The 20756-nt window shown below is 39.6% G+C and overlaps 1 protein-coding gene across 5 annotated transcripts in view; it reads right to left on the bottom strand.

Moving 5' to 3' along the window:
- Window positions 1-20756, bottom strand: part of stard13b (StAR-related lipid transfer (START) domain containing 13b) — a 73375-nt gene that overhangs the window by 14729 nt on the left and 37890 nt on the right. The window contains exon 1 of one of the 5 annotated variants that reach the window (XM_044202099.1): window positions 18941-19395. The exons of 3 other annotated variants lie outside the window; for them this stretch is intronic. In XM_044202099.1, coding sequence (XP_044058034.1) covers window positions 18941-19064 — 124 coding nt within the window. In that variant the 5' untranslated portion in view covers window positions 19065-19395. Of the gene's footprint in view, window positions 1-12044; window positions 12327-18940; window positions 19396-20756 lie in introns of those variants that run through there. One more of the 5 variants, XM_044202098.1, reaches the window with a different exon arrangement.

Here is a 20756-nt window from a genome sequence, read left to right as displayed (position 1 = left end):
TATAATGATATAATTTGATATATATATGAAATGATTCTTAAGTGATTTATTTCTTATCTAAGACAAAATCTAAAAAGACTCAAATATTTCTGGGCAACAATTTTCACCACCTATCCAAGCTTACAATGTAAATTGTTTAGAAGAAAAAAGAAGGTAAAATATACTAAAATACAAAATAAATCAAATAAAATTGAAAAAAAGCATATAAGTAGACAAACTCAAATCAAATCCAAGAGGATACAGTGAGTGAGTTTGGCAAGTAAATACATTATGGTGAGTTGGCTTCCCTTAGTCTGTTTAAGAAGAGATCCATTTTCATCTCCAAACCTGCTGTCATGTTTTCCTACATTTTATCTATTTTAACAGCCCGATTTTACATTATATTATTAAAGCTGAGATCACAAAAAAAATCTATGATGTACAAGGAAAATTTGTTAGTTTAAATGTGTGGATAAAATGACCAGTACTTTCAATTATTGGAGTTTGCCATAGCACTATGATTACGTAAGAATCACAGCCATCCATAATTTCCTACAGCGTAAGTAGAATTCCATATGTAGCCCGCTTTTACTGTGCCTGTTGCTTCATAATGTTTTTGCCATTTCCTCTTATAAAACACAACTCTTCTGACCTACTGGGGCTACGACTGGGTACAAAGCTGTAAGCACAGACAGAATGACATAGACAGTCCACTTTAGTCACCTTAACAAACCATTTAACAATAAATACACTCACAGCATATATCAGAGCTTTAAAAACACTCTAAAACAAACTGCTTACATTTATTTTACAAACTATGTAGACCCTGTGTCTGTCCATTCATCCCCCACACCGCACTGCTGCAGAGACAACTGAATGAATCAGCCAGACAAGCCAGACGAATTTATCAGTCAAAAACCACACAGACTGTAACTGAGCACTGAGATAGTTTGTATCAAAAACACCTGGAGAAAGACAAAGTGAGCCAGCAATATGGGGAAAAAAAGATTCCACTAATCGGCTGGCTGGCAGAGAGGTGTCGTCACGCTGGGAGGCATGGAGGAGAGGCCTCTGTTCTCCTTTATGATGCTAATTGCATACAGACACCCACTCACAGTGAGCAGTCAGCCTTACTGTAAAAGTAAGACCAGACAGACAGCCAGGGGAAAACACACTGCCCCCTCTTCCAGTCTGCCCAAGAACCACAACTTCTGATGTCTCATGCCCAAAATAGCCTAACATTTCCTTCTGTTTCCGTCACTGTTTATAATTGTGCATAGGAGAGCGAACAAGAAGCACAAATAACAGTAAACAATGGCAAAAAGATGGAGGTGATGACCGAGAAGCAATATGATTGTTGATACAGGAGGCGCAGGAGATCTGTTTTCTATTTGTAAGAGTTCAGGTCCTCTAAGGGGAATGCTAGAAATGCACAAGGTGGATTAATACTGCATGTCGTGGGAATAAAGCCTGCCTATTTTCAAGAGTAGGTTTTAATTAACAGAGCTCTACATGTCCCTCAGACTCCAATATCCTCGGCACAATATGCCACAATCATCAGTGTAACAGGAGATGTCACTCGCTTATATGACAACACGCCTTCAGTTCACAGGATTCTCATCACCTACTAACCACCAAGGTGTTGAGACAAAGGACAATGGCCAAATCTAAGAGATTATCTGTCTACAAAGGTGAGTAACAACACAGTGCCTTTGTGAATGTGACTTTAGTCTTGATGCAGTGATTGGCATATGAGCTGGCTGGCTCCGCAGGCCGAGTAATTACAGAGAGCCAGTGTTGAATCACCCACGGACTTCCAGCCCCCTCATTTGATCCTGTGGGGCACAGAGGGGACCTGTTATCCCACAGTCGACATGGGATGCAGGTTTAAAATGATCAGCTCTAGGCTGCGTTGCTAAGACAACAAAGTAAAATTTCCTAAAATACAAATGAGCTAGCAAATCCTGGGCCTGCTTTTGCTCTGTGGCCCACAGTGACTTGTGGAGAGCTCCTTACAGTGGACCACAGGTCTCCAGTAAAGAGTGGATATACAAAGCAGAAATCAATGCCTCCTGGAGGATGGGGACTTGAGGACAAACATAGTGCCAGCCCAGGAAAAACCAGTGCCAAGGAGGCATCAGCATTCTGAACCTGCGTAGGTCAGGGTTTCACAGATATCCACGATTCATTCAAGAGCCACTTCATACTTTACAGATCAGGATTTTAAATAGGGCACATATCATCATCATTTGCTCTTCAATTCTATTCCTTCTCTGTTAAAAGACAGATCGCAGATATACTGTTTTAAGTATAAACACAATCTGGCTAAAAAATCTCAGTATTTTTTAATGAATAATGAATAATCCACTGGTGAAAGACTGAGGTCCACCTTTCACACAGCAGACACATACACTCACAGCAAGAGTTTATTGATTCTGAGAGTAAATATCATGAGTATGTGAGCTAGGGAGCTGCTGTTGTTGACCATTGCCAAAGCCTGCTGGGTCAAAAGTCATCTGAGCTGTGTTTTTCTCTTGAGGTCCTGTATTGAATTTAAACAAGAGCGGCACAGCTGTGGTAACACTCTCCTTCACCTCTGAAGGACACCCAGAGAGAAGGTTCTTTCATCTTCAGGGGTAACAACCCATCAACTCTCTCTCTCTCTCTTTCTCTGCCTGTCTCTCTTTTTGTCTCTTTCTCTCAAGTCTGGAAACACCAATCACAGCTTTCGCAGCATTTACATGTTACGACATTGACAACATTAAAATACCAAAACATTCATTCAAATACCCTTATTCCTGTGCAGTGTTGGTTACCAGTAGTCTCATAATGAAAGCTGATTCATTTCTTTCACACAGTCCTGCCTGAGAACACAAAATCAAGATGGATCAGCATGATGTTGTAAACATTTTTTAACTATGGAAAAGTTGTTTCCAAAAGCAGACATTATATGTGTTCCAAGTCACCAAACAACAGCCTGGGAGTGAAATAGGAAAAATTATCAGAGAGTCACTGTCTCATCCCACCACAAATAGCCTTTCAGTGAAGGACTTACAAATTATCCTGGGCCCAAACTACAAAATGACACCCACTGGATCTGGTGTGGTGTCACAGTCAGAAGACAAATAATGGGCGATGATGTGTGGGCTGCGTGGCCTCTGAACAAGCCATGGCTTCAAAGTTCAAACCGTTAGCTCTGTAGTGTTTTCATCTAACTCGCTACAGTGTCTCACATTCACTCAGTTTTGAGAAAATGTTCTAACAACCACATGTTGATTCCCCAGGGTCGTTTAGCAAACAGCAGTACTGCGGCTTCACAGACAGGTGTTCTCCTTCTTCCCCTTTGGTCACACTACAGGATACTTTGGCACATGACTTCCAGCAGACACTTCAAGTTAAGTGTCCTTTACTAGAAAAGGGACCTCTGACCCCAAACCTCTAGAAAGGAGGAGACATCTCAGCAATTTCCAGATCCCCAAGTACCTCCGCTTTACTGCCAGCAACTCTCACCAGAACAGAAATCAATCAGTAGATCTTTCTGTAAAATACATACTGCAGTGACTTCCAAGGCACGATGCACAAGCTAAACACTTCCAGACACTGGACTGCAGCCATGTTCCCACGCATGTTAAAGTGTTTTGACATCTTGGAGGCCTTTATGAAAGATTTGCTTTCTTTGGTGATAAAAACATCAACTTTGGCTTTTGGAGATTTCCTTTTTCATTTCATCCAGGCATACCTCCCTGAAACTCTGGACTATTTCTTCAACCCAGTGTTGATCTTTGCAGAGTAATCGTTGTGCTAGTTGTTCAGTTGAAGTTATTTGCTCTATCCATAAATAAATAACACAGTGCATAATGAATTATGCAGCCTTGTCAGTGATAACACACATCAAGGGGCTAGCTATCTATGATGATATTCAACAGTTTTCTTCTCTCAGAAAGGGTGATTTTTGCCAAATAGCCATTCTTATCTCTATGTTGTTTTTGGTCCTCGTTCCAAAATATTTTTCTATTAAAGAGAGCTCCTCAAAATTAATAATAGCATGACAAATCTTCCCAGGAAGCATATAAACAGTAAGATATCCTGACGTAATAGATCAGGAGAGGTATTGTACCTGTGGGCATCTGTGCTGCCCTCGGTCCAGATGTAAGGCTTGGAAAAAGACTTCAGAATGGGAAAGTTCAACTCTTGGCCTGCCTGCCTCCCCCAACTCTGTTTTCTGTCCACTAACATCCCCGTCAAGCTCTCCACTTCCCTCTTTCTCCTCCTTCTTTGTCTCTGCTTTTCTTTCTTCTCCCTCTCTCTCAGCAAGACTCTGACCTTAGCTTTTTCAGTTGTCTTTTTAACAGTCGGCTCCTACAGTGTCCCATGTGGTCATGTATAACTGTATCTCTCTTTAGTCCTACCAGCATATAACACAAGTTGTTAGATGTGTGTGTTTGTGTGCGTCCGGATTTGAAGTCCATACATGTCTTGTTTTATGTAAAGCACAGTAGGCTGCATGCCTTGCCATGTCATGCTGTTTTCCCATTCATAATATGTGGTTGTGTGGCTGTAATTCTTCCTTCCCTTTGATAGCCTATATAAACACTGTAATTTGGTTTTCCAAGAGCTCCGTATAACACAAATGAAGGGGGATGACTATGAATTACTGACAAACACTCAGCCAGCTGACCTAAAATCTCGATTCAAACATGGAAAAAAACTGACTGGAAAGTTATCAACACATGTTCTGTAAGTCCTGGTACCCACACAAATCAAATGTCTTAAGATGAAAGACCTTTTAAGTTTAGCAGATGCTAATAAGTACAAAAACACTATAAACTTACAAATGATGTCTCATGTGTGACCAGTACGTGTAATGTGTAAAGTACAGTATACAGGGAAAAGAGGAAAAGAAAAACATCAAGAAGAAACTCCTCTGAAGCTGAATTCTGCAGAACTCCATTAGGTCCACCTCCCTCTCATTTGGACTGGATCCCAGAGGGGACAACGTGGGGTTCCCTCCTTCGCTGAGAATGGCCTCTGAGAGTCAGAGGGTAGAGAGAGGGCCAATGTCAGAACAAGGGCCCCTACCGTGAGAAAGGCCTCTCAGGACCTCCACAATAAAAGCAATGGCGCCATCCCTAGGGACGCTGGTCCTAATTAACAACATCAAAGTAAACGGCCACAAGACTGCCTCAGGAGTCTCGCAGCACTTACTTACTCATGCAACAGACTTGTGAGTGGCAGCAGAGATGATGATATGACAGCATGTGTTGTTGTGTATGAGGTGCGGCGTAGCTTATCAAGAATGCTACCCACTGAAAATGCTGGGATTGTTCTGCTTTATCAGAGCGTTCACAGAGTTTCTCTCTCTCTCTCTCTCTCTCTCTCTCTCTCTCTCTCTCTCTCTCTCTCTCTCTCTCTCTCTCTCTCTCTCTCTCTCTCTCTCTCTCTCTCTCTCTCTCTCTCTCTCTCTCTCTCTCTCTCTCTCTCTCTCTCTCTCTCACACACACACACACACACACAGCATTAATAGAAAATGTAGGACCATGTGTTATGCGTGGCCATCAATGACAGGCTGTGTTCAGACAGTCACTCTGTGGCTGAAAGGCCTATAAAGTGAAGAGACAGCAGCTGATGTCTGTGGTCTGGATGCATGCTGCCTTTGCGTCAGTTTTTCCAGCTAATGTTACGTAATGTACATTTCTACCACAGGAGGGCAGCCCAGTGCTGAACTCTGGCATTCTTTACATGAAGGGGAAAATGTACTATAAGTTGAATACAGACTGTACTATATATGTGAGGCGCAACAATCATTATCTCAAGAATATAATGTGCTTTTAAGTGAAGCCTGAAATCTAAGCAATAAAATCAATTTGGAGCATGTTACCTACAGTTATCTATACTGTCGTTTGATATTTATACAAAACGGATTTCCTTTCGATAAGCAGATGTGGATGTTTGGATCCTTTTGTAAAATAAAAAGACCATAAAATGTAAACGTAAACTTAAACATTTTATATCTGTACATGTTTCATCGATCCAAGAAAACATTTCTGTAGCTTCCTTATGACAAAGAAGTGATTATTTGGGTCAAAAAACATATTTAGTGTACTATTTGCTGGATGTAGGTTAGTAAGGCTTTTTTCAGGGAATTAGCATTTTCTAATCTGTGGAATGTAAAAGACCTGAGAACATGAGAAGTTTTCCATCGTGGCTCTGTTAATATGTGACTTCTGTTCCTGTTACAGTGTGCAGCTGAGGCATTTCTGAAATCTCTTAGTAAATGATTAGCCCTGCACATGTGGCAGCTGTCAGCTACTCTGACTGCATAGGAATTACACTGATTCATGCACAGCAGAAAGATTTACAGGAAGGATATGAGCTCAGCCTGCCACCTACAGGCAAAACGTGAGAATCTACATAAGCGCTTTATGAGTGTGACCTATATTTAGCAGAGGTTGGTTGGATTGAGTCAGTTTGTTCCCAGCCGTTATAAGATTCTTGAATCATTTACTCATTCTTTATCAGCAGGGTGGGCAATTATCAACGGCTTCCAACCAGCTGCTGGTACATTTTGGCTTCAGAAACAGTAAGAACCACTGATGTGTAATCTAGTTATTTATATATGGTGATGTATCTGAAATACAATGTTAAGCTTTTTTTGAGTTTGTTTTCATTGGTATTGTGTCATTTTCCTAGAAATCTTTTCTTCAGAAATAACTTTAAGAGAAAATTATCAGGACTCAACTGTAATGATAGACATCCATCCATCTATTTTCAAGATTCTTATCCTCTTCAGCGTCAGCCTATCCCACATACACTGTGGACAGCGCGGTAGTCTATCATAGAACTAACACATTCACATAACCATTCACAGACAACTGGCAATTACACAAGGAGAACATGCAAACATTGGCATGTCCCAAATCCACACTACATACTAAATCTATACAGTTTGTATTACATACTAATTGTCATAATTAAGTGTTGTAACAATGAGTATACAAAAATCAACATACTTTTCCATTTTATACTAACAGGAAATTATACAATACATGTAACATTAGACATCAATTAAACTGAGACTTTAGACTGTCACTGCCAATTAAACTTCAAAAGAAGAGAGCAAAATGTCTTTTTAAAGATATACTTATGCTTTGCTGTCTCACCACCACCCACAAATTATTCTAAATTTTTCCAGCTGTGAGCAGTTTCCTTTGTGCATTGCATTGTGGGAGAATAGTGTCCATCGACAGCATCCTCAAAAATTGAGTGTATTTAGTATGCATACTGTTTGCTTTGAGTATACTAAATTTTGTCACTTATTCACTTTTCCAGTGTAAACAAAATACATACTCAAACTTGATTAGAATTATGTAGTATAGATTTGGGACTGAGCCATAACGTAGCCATTACACCCTCATGTAACATTATTTTCTTATTCTTTTAATATGTATTTAGTACCTGTTCAACAAAACCATCATATAATATAAGCACAAAACAATAGTACCAGCCATAGATTCAATTAGTTGAAGGGTGATGATGATAGTGCTAGAGGTAGTCAACAGGCAAATCACATTGTCAAAATTGCTTTTCGCATGCTGACAGTATTATTTACTGCCCTCTGAAAGTAGCAAACAAAATCTGCATAACAATCACCTCATCTAGAACAAAGAGGTTCATGAATAAAAGATAACTGGGCTCGTGTGTACTAAGTAAACAATGCGTAAGGCTACATCTTCACTTATCATCAAACCTCCATTTGAATGAAGGAGCAGTTATATTTGTTTAACACACAGATGATCTAACGTACCACATTTTGGAGCAGACCGTTGATGAATAATTCAGTGCTTTTGAGAGGGGAGTCTTGAGTGGGAGAGGGCAGAGTCTAACTAGATTCCTCACCTTGAAGAGCCCCTTTTACCGTTACAACTTCTCAAAAGACAACAAGACAAACCCCCTTTCAGAGCTTGTTTCTAACAATTATCCATTTTCTAGTCAGAGGAAGAACAGAGGAAGAAGGGTAGAGCTTGTCCTCTTAACTAGCTGAAGTGTTCCTGTCCTCTCTATGCTAAGCATTTAAAATGTGTAAGTGTTACACACTATTATCCTGCTCAGAAACGTTTTGCTTCTCCCTAAGTTGGTTTTCTCTGTTGATAAAGTGCATCTAAACGTTGCAGAAGATTAAAACTTTGTCATCAAACTTCTCTTAACCATGATATAAAGCAGTTAGTGTTGATATGGCAAACATTGTCAGTAAAATATAGTTGAATACAGTAAAAAAATATGCAACACAGCGTGTACATAATATACTGTAGTACTAAGCAAAAAGCAATGTAAGACGGAACTGTGCATGTACAGTACAAACATTGATACATGCCAGCAAATTAACCTTTCAGCCATGAAAGCCAAATAAAAGGCACACTTTGTAACTCGAGGACATTTGATTCGTGATAAGCACACAGCTGCCACGCAATAACTTGAGCCATTTGACAAGAGATGCACAACATCCTCAACCATGGCAGAATGCACTAATGGCCTTTCCAGGGCAGAGATCGGAGCCCACTGGCTGCACCAAGGTCAATAAGTCACGAAGAAGGGCCACGGAAGGGTCACACTGGACAGAGCTTCTTGTCCGAAACACAGCAGCTCTTTAATGAGAAAAACCCCCCAAATAGCCACAGTCAGTGAGCAAGCTTTCAGTCACGGTGTAGAATTCAGCTCGGGGTTTCCACCGAAGCCCCGATGAAGTTTCCAGGGCTTTTACGTGGCTAAACAGGAACACTTCCACACTTTAAAAATGGTCTGTGAACAATCTGTGAATTGTCTGGTTTTCACTACAGTCCACCTTGGGGCAAAAGGAAAACCCATCATCTAATGCAATGAATATGTGCTTTCTATCGATGGGCATATTACTATGAGATGAGTCATTCATATTCTGACTTTTGCTGAAATCTCCATTGAATCAGTCAAATTTCATGTATGAAACATACCTCAGTACATCTCAAAATTTCCTGATATTCCATAAATTGTAAACCCAGTAGCAAAACCTACATGGTAAAGATTTTCAAGGCAGAAATGGAAGTGCAAACAAAGTCCCCTACGAGACCTGAATAATATAAATATATATTTATTAGATTTGTTAGAAATTTGAGTATAAAATCAAGAATTTAATTTTTTTTTCTCTATGATGGCATGAATAGCTCATTGACTCACAAATGATAGTCTGTGTACAAAATATATGTAAATGAAGGGTATATTGGACACATACAGTGTGGTAAATGCATGAGTAGCAACAACAGATGCAGAAATCCTAAGAATCTGGACTCCAGATGGGCCCAGCAGACAGAGCAGAAAGCTGCAGACACACAGTAGCTCTTCCAGAGTGATGAAGTATGGAATACTCCTCTAAAATCTGAGGAATATTTTCAGGAAAGCAGACACATTCCTTCACAATAAAAACTGGCCCTTGCACAACAATCCCACTGTGCAGCCCTCGTTTCTTTCCATCTTACTTCACACAGCTGTGCATTTATATCCATCGACTCTCCAAGCTGATGAGATATACTGGTCAGAATACAGGAACAAAAACAGGAAGTTGTGGGTCTTCACTGTGTCTTGGTACTTTGTCAGTAGCTAATCATGGTGGACTGAATGAGAACCCACACACATAGCTCTGGTGGCTTTGAAATGTCATCAAATCGGAAACATGACTAAGACACCACAGGCTTCCCTGGAATTTGGGGTGAAACAATACATGAGTAACATCACCATGGCCCCAACTCACTTTCAACCTGCTATGTCAACACGGCTGGCCAAGTGGAATGCAGGAGCCACTGCACCACATGGAGATCAATCCTGTGGCTCTGCACACTCTTGCATTTCAAACACGTGCATCACGCAAGGTGAGACGTCAAGTATGAAAGGAAATAAGATTTATATAGAGCTAAAATGCTGCTCTCCTGAGGAAAATGAAGAAAAACTGCCACACTGCAAGAAAATCGCCCATTTAAGGCATTTAAGGCAAGTCAGATTAAAAAACTACAATCACCAAAATTAGGCATAATCACAGCACTTAAAACAGCCAATGAAAACAGATGTGAAACACATTAAGTGTCTCACAGTTTTATCTTTTTTTTAGTCTTTTATCCTCTTAGAAACAGACACCTTGGAGATAACCGTACAATTCACCATGTTTAAGGAACATCAGTAAAGTTTGTATTCACTTTTTTAAACAAATTGCTTGATATTATGTGGGATTAAGTCACTGGAAAGTTAACATTTACTGTGGTTTACAGCCTTCATTTTTTTGGTAGTTAATGTAGGTACATTTCTAACATGTTAACACATCCACACACCAGCTGAATGCAGCACACCTCAGCACATATAACTTTTCTACAGATAATTTTTCTACATTTGCAGCAATTGGATGTTGTGATTTTTAATACAATATTTAGCTGAAACAGTTGACAGTGTCATGGAAGATGATGATCATGATTGTATACATTTGGTGGAATATTAACAATTAAGACAGATTTATGATATTGAGGAGAAACAGTCATCAAAGCCTAACGTTATCTTTGGTCACTTTGAAAGCAGTTTAAAACCTCACAGAAAATGCCAAACTGTGAAATGAAAACTGTCAAATGAATCAAAAGTTAATAGTCAACCAGACTGCAGTGAAAAGCACATTATATTTAAAAGTATTTAAAACATCACACCTGACAATAAACATGCAAGTACAAGCTGTTAAAATGACTTTCAACTTAAATAAAAGAATCCTAAAACCCACTTCAAACATGTACATATTTTCAGTCCTTGTCACAGATTAACTAAATTGTTGGTTTTCTGTCAAATCTGTAATCTGAAAACACATGCCAGGTTGCATATACCTGCAAACATCAGATCATGGAGATTTCCTCCCGAAAACAAGTGTATGTACACACAGCTCCAGGACATCTTCACACATCAATCCAACAGCAAGCACTGTGTATCTTTCATATCGTCAAAATCACAAAACATACATCATGTGCTGCCTCTGTCCTCTGTGGTGATGCAGGAAATCTTGCCCACACAAGAGGCTGCATTATCCGACTCATGTTTGTGTTTGTGTGACTGAGAGGAGAACTATGCTGTGTGTTGCCATCTGATGGCTGAAGTTTTTCACTGATGAAGATTCTTCTGTTATGAAATGCAGCCACCCTTTGATCCAGCGTGAGGGTGCTCAGACCTGCAGGAGGGAGCAGAAGCGGCTTTGTCCTCTCTATTGTTATGCTGCCCTGGCCCCTCCTGGGACTGACTTTAAATCTCCAGGTAAATGCAAAGGCAAGAGGTTACTGGCCTTGGAGAAAGATGAATGGGGGGGGGTGTCAGACCCTGTTGTGGTAAAAATACACCACTATTTCCTCCTGGCTACATACAGCAGTCCACAAATGAGCAGAGGGCTTGTAAAACTGTCAGGCCAGACATTCATTGATATCTCTTGTTTACACTGTGGGCTTACCTCTTGTTACGTAACAGATCCCACAGCTTATCACCTATCAGTGTTCATTATAGTCAGTCAATACTAATTATTTACCACAACTGCACCCCTCACTACCAATTGGCTGAAGGTGAAGTTTGGCTTTGTCTACAGTGGCACAACACAAAAACACTTTGTTACCACTTGATTGTCTTCCAAAGTTTATTTCTATTGAGTTCCACCTTTATCTTTAAACAAGTAAACATGGAAAAAAGCCAGCGATATGAACTGATATTTGACAAAGGTAATCAGTTGATCCAAAACAAACACAATAATGCCCTTGCTCACTTGCCACCAGGTCATCCTGCATGCATACTCTCATATTCACATGTATTTGTCATATCTTATTCACTACATGTTTTGACTACCAGCTTGCTTAGCCATTACTCCTAGCATTCCTGGAAGTATGACAAAGAAGGATTAATTTAAACAGAATACCTAACAGCTGGCTCTTCAGCCTAAGCAAAAAAAAATAAAAATAAAAAAATAGGCTGATTTCCAACCAAAAGACTAACAGTCTGAACTGTCACTTCTATCCAAACACCTCTCCTACCTCCAGCAATCTTCTTAAGTAGTTGCTGTCTGGCAATGATCCTGCCCAGCCTGTACCCAGAGCGTCTGCGATGATGATCCATTCTCAGGTAGATATCCTGAGTCTCTGGGGTCATACTCCCAAGACATTCGCTGCCTGCAGACTCTGGGAGCTCCCGAAACATATCTGAAACGCTTTATGCCAAACAAGCCCCTGATCGCTGGCTGATACACACTCTCCCACCAACAGAAAACTTTACATACAGGAGCAAAACGCCTGATGTGAGCTGAAAGGGACAGCAGAGCAGAGCCTAGGGGGAGGAGTGCCAACACTTCAGGCTAACTCTGCAGGCCATGTGACCACAGGAGGCCAATGGCAAGGAAGCAGTGGGAGTACTGCCCACCTTGCTGAGCTGAATTCAATGTCTGTGTGAACGCTCGTCAACTTCCCCCTGCTCTGGAGGGAAATATAAATACCATTGGAATGCCTATGAACTGACTAAGGAGAGCAGGAGTGGACGAAAGAGGGGTGTGGGAGGGATTACAAAAATAGTGGTTTTGGACCCGCCCTGCACTAGAACAACTCTTCTGCTGTTTCTGGTCACACAGGTGCCAAGTTTACTGGGTGAAAGTGAGTCTGTGCCATTTCAGAGAAAACTACAGAGGAGAGAGAAAGAGAGGGAGAAGTTGTTTTCTTGGTTGGAGAATGCTAATTTCTGCTCCCCCACCACATAACCCCTAGTTCCAGCCACAGGAAGGCCTCTCAGCAGGTCTCATCAAAGTGTCAGCTCCTCAAGGAAAAAAGACATTTTAGCTTGAATACATATGAGTGACCTAGATCCCCTTTACTCAACACAAAAGGAAAGATCAGGCTCTGGCACGTCATCTATTCAGTTCTGATGGCTGTTCAGTGACAGGAATTAAAGCCTTGTCTGACACTGTGTCCCTAGTCCCTACTACATACTAAAATATCTATAGGTATATAAATATATTAGGTTTGTATACATGAAGGCAATTATTTTGTATAAACAAGAAGAGACATCAATCAAACTATGACTTTAAATATAGTTGTAAGAAAAAAAGAAAAAAAATTGGACTGGAAGAATTTAAAAATTCTATACTGCATATTAATAATATGTAATAATCACTATATACTCATTTTATAGTATACAAGACGCTAGTATGCTTTTCCATGTTGTACTAACAGGAAGTGATATAAGAGGTGTAAAGTTGTAAAGAAACAAAAAATGATTAAGACTGGAGGAATTCTAAAAAAAAAATCATGATGAAAAAATTTAATTTATTAAAAGGTGTATTTATATATTTATATCAGTTAAAGACATGGCAAAATGCAAGTCAACAGGAAACATTTTTTAATTTAAAAACAATTTCACAAAAAAAGAAAATCCAACTGCAACCATTGCCAATTCATGATCTTTCAGGAGCTGTTTCACCATTATCCACAGTTTATTTTCATTTTGTGCAACACTGAGCAGCTCCTCCATTTATTTGTGCATTGCATTGTGGGACAATAGTGTCCATCAACAGCAACTCCTAATTAATTTAGTCATTATCTTAGTGTGAACGCACATACTTAAAACCTACTTAGAATGATGTATTTGGGACACAGTCTATGTCTTTACATTTCATGGTAAAACCAAAAATTAATCCCCCATTAATTAAACAACTGGCAACATTAGTTAGTAGTTGTAAAAGCAATTTACACCATTTGGGAAAATATTTTAAATGAAAACTCGTGCTCCTCTGAATTAAAAGTTCACTTGTTTCAGCCAGTTTACAAACATGGAACAACAATCCCCTCACACTTGAAAAAAGTCCACATCCGCACAAGCCGACCCACCCAGCACCAATCAGGGCCCCTACCACTCTCCTTGTGACCGTCCTGGCCTCTGCATACAGGCGTGCCTGTGTAGTATAAGCATGGCGCCATACATGTGAAAAGAGCACAAGTGGGCAAGCGAACAAGTCAAACACAGACCCTGTCTGTTTCACTCTCTGGCTGGCAAAATCCACCCTAGCTTAAGCTCACAAAGACCACAATTCAGCAGCACACTTCAGAGCCCGCTGCACTATTTCATAAACTTCTCCTGGGTTTAATGACCCCCTCCACACCCTCAGGTGGAGCAATTTAAATATGTCACTGTTGCTTTTTTAAGGTACAAGATGGTGGTGTGAGTCATTTTTTGCACACACAAACACCTGTGTTCATTCATACTGTAGAGGGATCGCTTCAGGTGTCAGATGCTAAAAAATGAGTGGCAACATGTTGGCAACAGCGTGATCTCCCTGAACCCATTTCTGTGTTTTCTTCTTCCCTCCTGTCTAGACAAAGAAACTCACAGAGTGCATCACACATATCGCATTACGGAAACAATCACCCACTGCTATGCAACATCATAATGAATGAGATTAATGGTGTTTTTGTCTCTGTCAGCACTCAAATACCTCAGCAGGGATTGTAAAAGAGCTACGAGATCTCCAATGTTCTCTTTGGATGTCCCTGTGTTTAACTTCATGCTGCATGCCATGAAGAAATGGCTGTGGTGTGTCCTTACTGGGAGTGTTGTGTGTCAGGCGCAGTGACTCCAGTCCTCATCAAACTTGTTCCAACACGCCTCTGTCTTCAGAGCTACTATACAGCATGGCAACAGGAATCCAGACTCACATTACACACACACACACACACACACACACACACACACACACAAACACACATACCGAGGGTCTGTATGATGCTGGCCAGCTTGATAGAGTGGATTTTATTGTTCATCACAATAAAGCCAGTAAATAGTATTGTGTGATGACAAATTAAGCCATGTTAAAATGCAACTGTAATGCATGTCCAGCCTTCATTCATTCTCTCCATCACTCAAGCAGGTGTTATTACAAAAGGGAAACTTAAATTCTGAATAATGGAGTTGAAGCTCGGTGCCCACAGATGATGAGTATGGAGGCAGTTGAGCGGGTTTAGACACTGCTCTGATGTGGTTTGATTCAGCAGCAGACACATGTAATCTGCACTGGGCAGTTCTGGCTCTGGTGTGGCTACGTTTCCTGTGGTTAAGGATTAAGAATAGTACTAGTGTGACGGAAGATTTCCACCTCATGAGTCACCAAATGTCTGAATTCTGAGCTCAGGTCTGGGAGTAAATCACACTTAAATGCTTCAGGTTACCTGTAAAGCAGCTCAACTGGTCTTGCAGTATTAAAGAAGGCCCGTTTAATGGCCCAGTGGATAAGGAGGTGCTCTACTGTAGACTTTTTACCCACTGCAACTGTGACTCAACACAGTGAGGATCACTCCATGCATAATTACTCAGACCTTAATCTCATTTTTAGTAGCAAGCACTCCTCGAGCAGCTGCGTGAAGCTGCTGGGTTTTCCCCAAAACATAGGTGTGTCCCAAGAGATTCAGGCTTCTCACCTGCAAATTATTAAGGAATATATGAGTAAAAAGATGATATGCTTCTTGCATTAAAATTGGGGGTGAATAGATTTCATATCTTATCCAGATTAAATTATTTCCAATTATGAGAGGGGTGGTTCTGGCCAAGTACTGTGACAAATATGACTAATTATAATTCCAAAGAAGTACAACTTACTGTGCGTTATGAAACACGATAACTGACAGCTTGCTCGTTAACAATCTCAACAATTTTCTCAATTTCTCTTCTTTTCTGTCCTAACATTTGGGCAGTGCCTTTTTGCAGTTAAGGCTTTTAAAAACAATATATTGTTGTGTTATTCATCATGTAAAATATAATTTACTGCTTTGCATATTCCTACTACGCTTAAACATACCTGTATACATTTTCACCAAGGAGTCAGTTTCTGAAACATGCAGGTTTTCAGTATCATGCTCAAGCACAACTTGTCAGAGACTGACATAAAAGCTATGGGAATATAACAGAGGAACATGAACATCTATTTAACCAACAATAATGCAGCTTGCAGATTACTGTGACACCTGTGAGAGCAGTAACTGATGTCCTCATGAGATTAATGTTATAGTGAAACACACACAATCCCAAGTAACATGTCATCAGAAGCCATAAATTATATGTTTGTACTCCTGCACACAGTGATGTTCTATAAGTATCTACATTTTGTGCAAACTAGAAAATGCTTTTCAACATGAATGTAATATTCACTCATTCACCCAAAACCAATCAACTCCAATGGTGAATATTCTAAACTTGCAATTTTAATATTACTGATTCACAGCCCAAGTTTCAGTTTAAGATTAAATAATATTTCTTGGATAGTGTTTCATAATATCCTGTATAGAGATGAGCAATTGACTCAACTCAAAGTCAAACCCTTACAGTGTAAAAGGATTTCATGCATATCTCCACGTAATTAAAAAAGCTTTGTGATATATATGTATCTATATAGATTATGACAGCTCACATCTATCCGTATTTGGCTCCCGCTTTCCAGTTAACCTGTGACAGTTAACACCTTTTAATCACACAGGAGCAGATGAAGCCCACCATGTCTTTTTAAATATTTGCTTACTGCAGAGTGACCTGTCTGTTGCCGTAGCTCTGATGTGATAGTGAGCATCTGTAACAAAAGAGATTCCCCTCGGGGATCAATAAAGTATTCCTGATTCTGATTCTGAGCACAGCAGCAGGGTACAGATACAGTATAACTGTCTGAAGTTTCATGGAAAGGCTCCAAACTTCCTATCTGATGGACTGAAGCACATAATTTAAGTTTATCAGGTCGGAGTCAGCTGCCATCCATCAGTTTTTGGCTGTAACTAGGCCACCTTCTGTGATTTGACACACATGAATTTCCTTGTTGACTGGCCAGATCATCTTTGATGAGCTAGAAATTTGTTGTCAGGGGTCTAAAACATCTGACCTAAATTTTGTACAAATCCAAGGTCCCTCCTTCTGATTTCCCTTGAATCTGTTTTGGAAATGAAATTTGAGTTTTCCCCTGTCTGCCCCAAATATCACATCAGCCTTGGATATAGCCTGATGTAATATTCATAATCAACATAATCTATAAAGAGGCACAAACAACAAAATGCATATATATCTGTAGCACACCTAGCAAAAAAACAACACTAGAGAGCTTCCTTGCAGGGATAAAAAAAAAAAAAGTATAACAATAGTCGCATAACTTTCAATCCATCTGTCAAGTCAGCCAGCTGCATCAGGTCTATATGTGTCCCCTTGTTCTATGTGTATATAAGCAGCACAAGGCCTCAGGACTGCAGAGACTGCCAGACGCATGGCACACATTACTGAGATTCATACTGTATATGGAAAAGAATGCAAGATTAATGTGTCAAATATCCAGACAACGCAGAACTCAGTTGCTGCATCAGTAACATGCCTCAGCAGGCTGCACAGCTGAGCCCAGTATGTATCAAACATCATGCACAAAACACAACAACCTTGTATGAAAATTGAACCGCAGCTTTGAATCCCATTAAACAAAGCGAATGCACTTGGTCTGGTCTCTGGTTTTATGACATGCTGCACTCTAACTCCTCCTGATGAAGACAGAGCTGTTTTGTATTTCATGTGGCTTTCCCACATGAGGAGCTGCTGTGGTCAATTCACTGCACCTAGTGGTAGACTTAGGTTACTGCACAAATGATTGATTACCACTCTTCACACACACAGCACTCTCACAACCTTTGACAGAATCATTGCACCAGGCCTTAACCTCTAAATCTTCAGTGTTTCTCTCAAATGTATCCCAAAGTAGCTCTATAGTTAAATTTAAAAAAATCCACTCTGTATAACATGTCACATATATTATTTCCCCCCTGAAATTCTTTGAAGCAATATCTTGCCTACATTGAGTTAAATATTCGAATTCGCAATCTCATTCATTAAATGGAAGCATCAAATGCCGATTCTAGAACTCTTGTGCATAATATCATACATATTATGCAGGAAATATAATGTCTGTTTGAAGAGACTTGACTTGGGACTTTAATAACAATAAAGTTCAGTGTGACTGAACAGTGCTTGGCAGCACAACATGTCTTGTCCTCCAGAGAGACAGGTGCATTTTAAGAGGTTAAAGCAAATATGAAGAGACCATTTCATTGGAGTGGCATTGCTAGGAAACTGCTTGGGTCCAAGTTTATTCACAGCCAGGTAGTCATATTAGCAAATATTAGCAGTGGGAGATAAACTTGTAATCCATCTATAATATTTATATTTGAAACTATGAAATGGTCTATAATATCTCAAAGAGAGTGACTGAGAAGCAGCTGCAATATTGTCACACTAGGCTATACTACAGAAACAGTAAACCAATGTAAACATTTGTTTAAATGTATTTTAAATGTTTATTTAAGGTGCTCTATGAGCACATGGATACCCTTACACCACAAATCAAGTGAAAAAATTATAAAATATTGTCCACTCTTACTCATCTTTCATGTACTTTCCATTTCAAAGTGCAAAAATGACCCATCAGCGCCACTCTGTGGCAATACCAGGCCCGCGGTCATTTATAATGGATACATGGTGTTTAAGATGAACACTGTACAATACCGTATGCATGTGCAAAAGGTTATAAGTTGATTATATTGTTCAGACGGTGTTAAAATCGGTGGGATTTTAGTTCACTAAACCTACTCAACAGCACAACTACAATCCTGTTTAAAAATGGATTGGTCCACATGCACATTTAATATTTATTCATTTTACGATAAATGTGTTTTTGCACTGCACCTAACTACTGGCTGAAACGCATTTTTTTGTTGCACAACTTTAATGACTCTTTATGCACACCATGAATGGTGTCATTCAGATTACTGCAATCAAAAAATTAAAATGGGGATTGCCAAGTTTTTGCCGTAGTGGTTAACGCTCCACTACACCCCTTCAGCGGGCGAGGGTCTGCCTGTAGCGGGCTACTGACCTGCCAGTCTCCGCTCTCTGACATTCTTCCAGAGTAAATCCCAGGCTTTGGATGTGGAGCTCCGCAGCTGCTCGCTGAAAGACCGCCGGAGCTTCAGTTTCGCCGAGTTTCTTCTAGATGTCATCGCAAATCCTCCACTCGGACATAATAACAAAATCCTCTTCGCCCCACACAAACCCTTTATGTTAAAGTCACCGACAGAAAAAAAATCACCTTTCCTTTTCCCGGCTATTAACTTTTTCTCTACTACAGCAGCAAACCTGACTTTGGTGCCCGGTCTTCAAACACAGATGTCAACATTATGAGGGAAAAACATAAATATATTCCTCTCAGGTTAGAAACGCAAATTAATAAAACGAGTAAAAGTTAAAAAAGTGATAGTAAAGCACCAAGACAGACTTTCACACTTCACACCAGATGTGTGTGTACGTGCGTCTCTGTGTGTGTGAAAGGGATATTCACGCACAGAGAGCGCTACAAAGATGTGATACCTTCAAGTGCTGCGGGAAATATGGGGATTACCAGCTGAGCACATATGATCTATCCAACAAAATGGTAAGTGTGACTGGAAAGGAGGAACGGAGAGCTTGGAGGACCGATGGTAACAACAGATGGTGAAATTGAATCATTATATAGGCCTAATTGCTATTTTGCATGATATGTAAATATTATGTATTGGTGATTTGTAGGCTATGTAGGCTTTTGAGTTTCAGCTTTTGTTTAATATTAAATGTCACAAATTTTATAACCCAGCAAACATACATTTTTGTAATGTTCCATCACTAGGCCTCTATATAATGTTCTGCCATGGTTATGTGAGTACTAATGGTTCCTACATTTATCCCAAAGAACACTAAGAGAACATCCTTGTGGGTTGCCATAACCATGCAGTGTTCTGGTAAGGTTAAAAAGTACTTTTGGGCCCACAGCATTTGTCTCGGGATGGCTGTAGATACATTATGTTAAGAAAACACACAAAATGTGTGAATGTTTTCTTTTTTTTAAACACTGTTTATTGGCTTTTGTTCATTTTGAAAAACAGAGCACTTTTAAACAATTACAAAAACCCTCAACAACAATGTAAATAAGCAATTACAGAAGGAAAAAAATAAAATATTTTAAGTATATATAAATTAAATTAGATAAAGTAATACAAATATAAAAATGTACATCTCAGAAGTACATTACTGTTGATGAATGTTATTTTGAAACCACAATGTCAGTGAAGTGACCCTTAAAAAAGCATTTCCTGAATGTTCTTCCAACTAAACATTGTTTGTGGTGGATAAACTGTCCTTGAGACTACAGCTGCAAATAGCTGAAATACTACAGTTAATTTAGATTACAACAAAATACTATATGTAACAATGCTGTGATGTAGGATACAACAATGTCTGGATGACATGTCCAATGTCAGTTCCCCTTCAATCTGCTACGGGAGTACAACGTAACCCAACCCAGAGGCACATGATCACTAGAATAAAACAACCACCAGACAGAGTTTCCAATCCAAGTACATTTAGTCACTTTTTTTTGACCAACAGCGCTTCCAACAATTCCAACATAAGACTCTGAAGTAGAAAATAGAGCTCTACGTAGAGCAATATTTTGTGCCTCTAAAACATTTGAACATAAAAAGCCTCTAAAACATTTGATTGACATAGACCTATTTATTAACTATTATTAGGATTCTGACCTAAATTTCAGCATCAGGATGATGTCGTCTATTATTTTAAAGGTTAGTGAGAGATCAGCATGTTCTCCCCAGGTAGGTTAGAGTAGGTCAACCCTTCAACAGAAACATGGGTTCAGTTTC

Source organism: Siniperca chuatsi, linkage group LG7, assembly GCF_020085105.1.
Source record: "Siniperca chuatsi isolate FFG_IHB_CAS linkage group LG7, ASM2008510v1, whole genome shotgun sequence".
Classification (NCBI taxonomy): Eukaryota; Metazoa; Chordata; class Actinopteri; order Centrarchiformes; family Sinipercidae; genus Siniperca; species Siniperca chuatsi.
The sequence above is the reverse complement of the archived record's forward strand: the minus strand, read 5'-3'. Positions and strand labels throughout refer to the sequence as shown.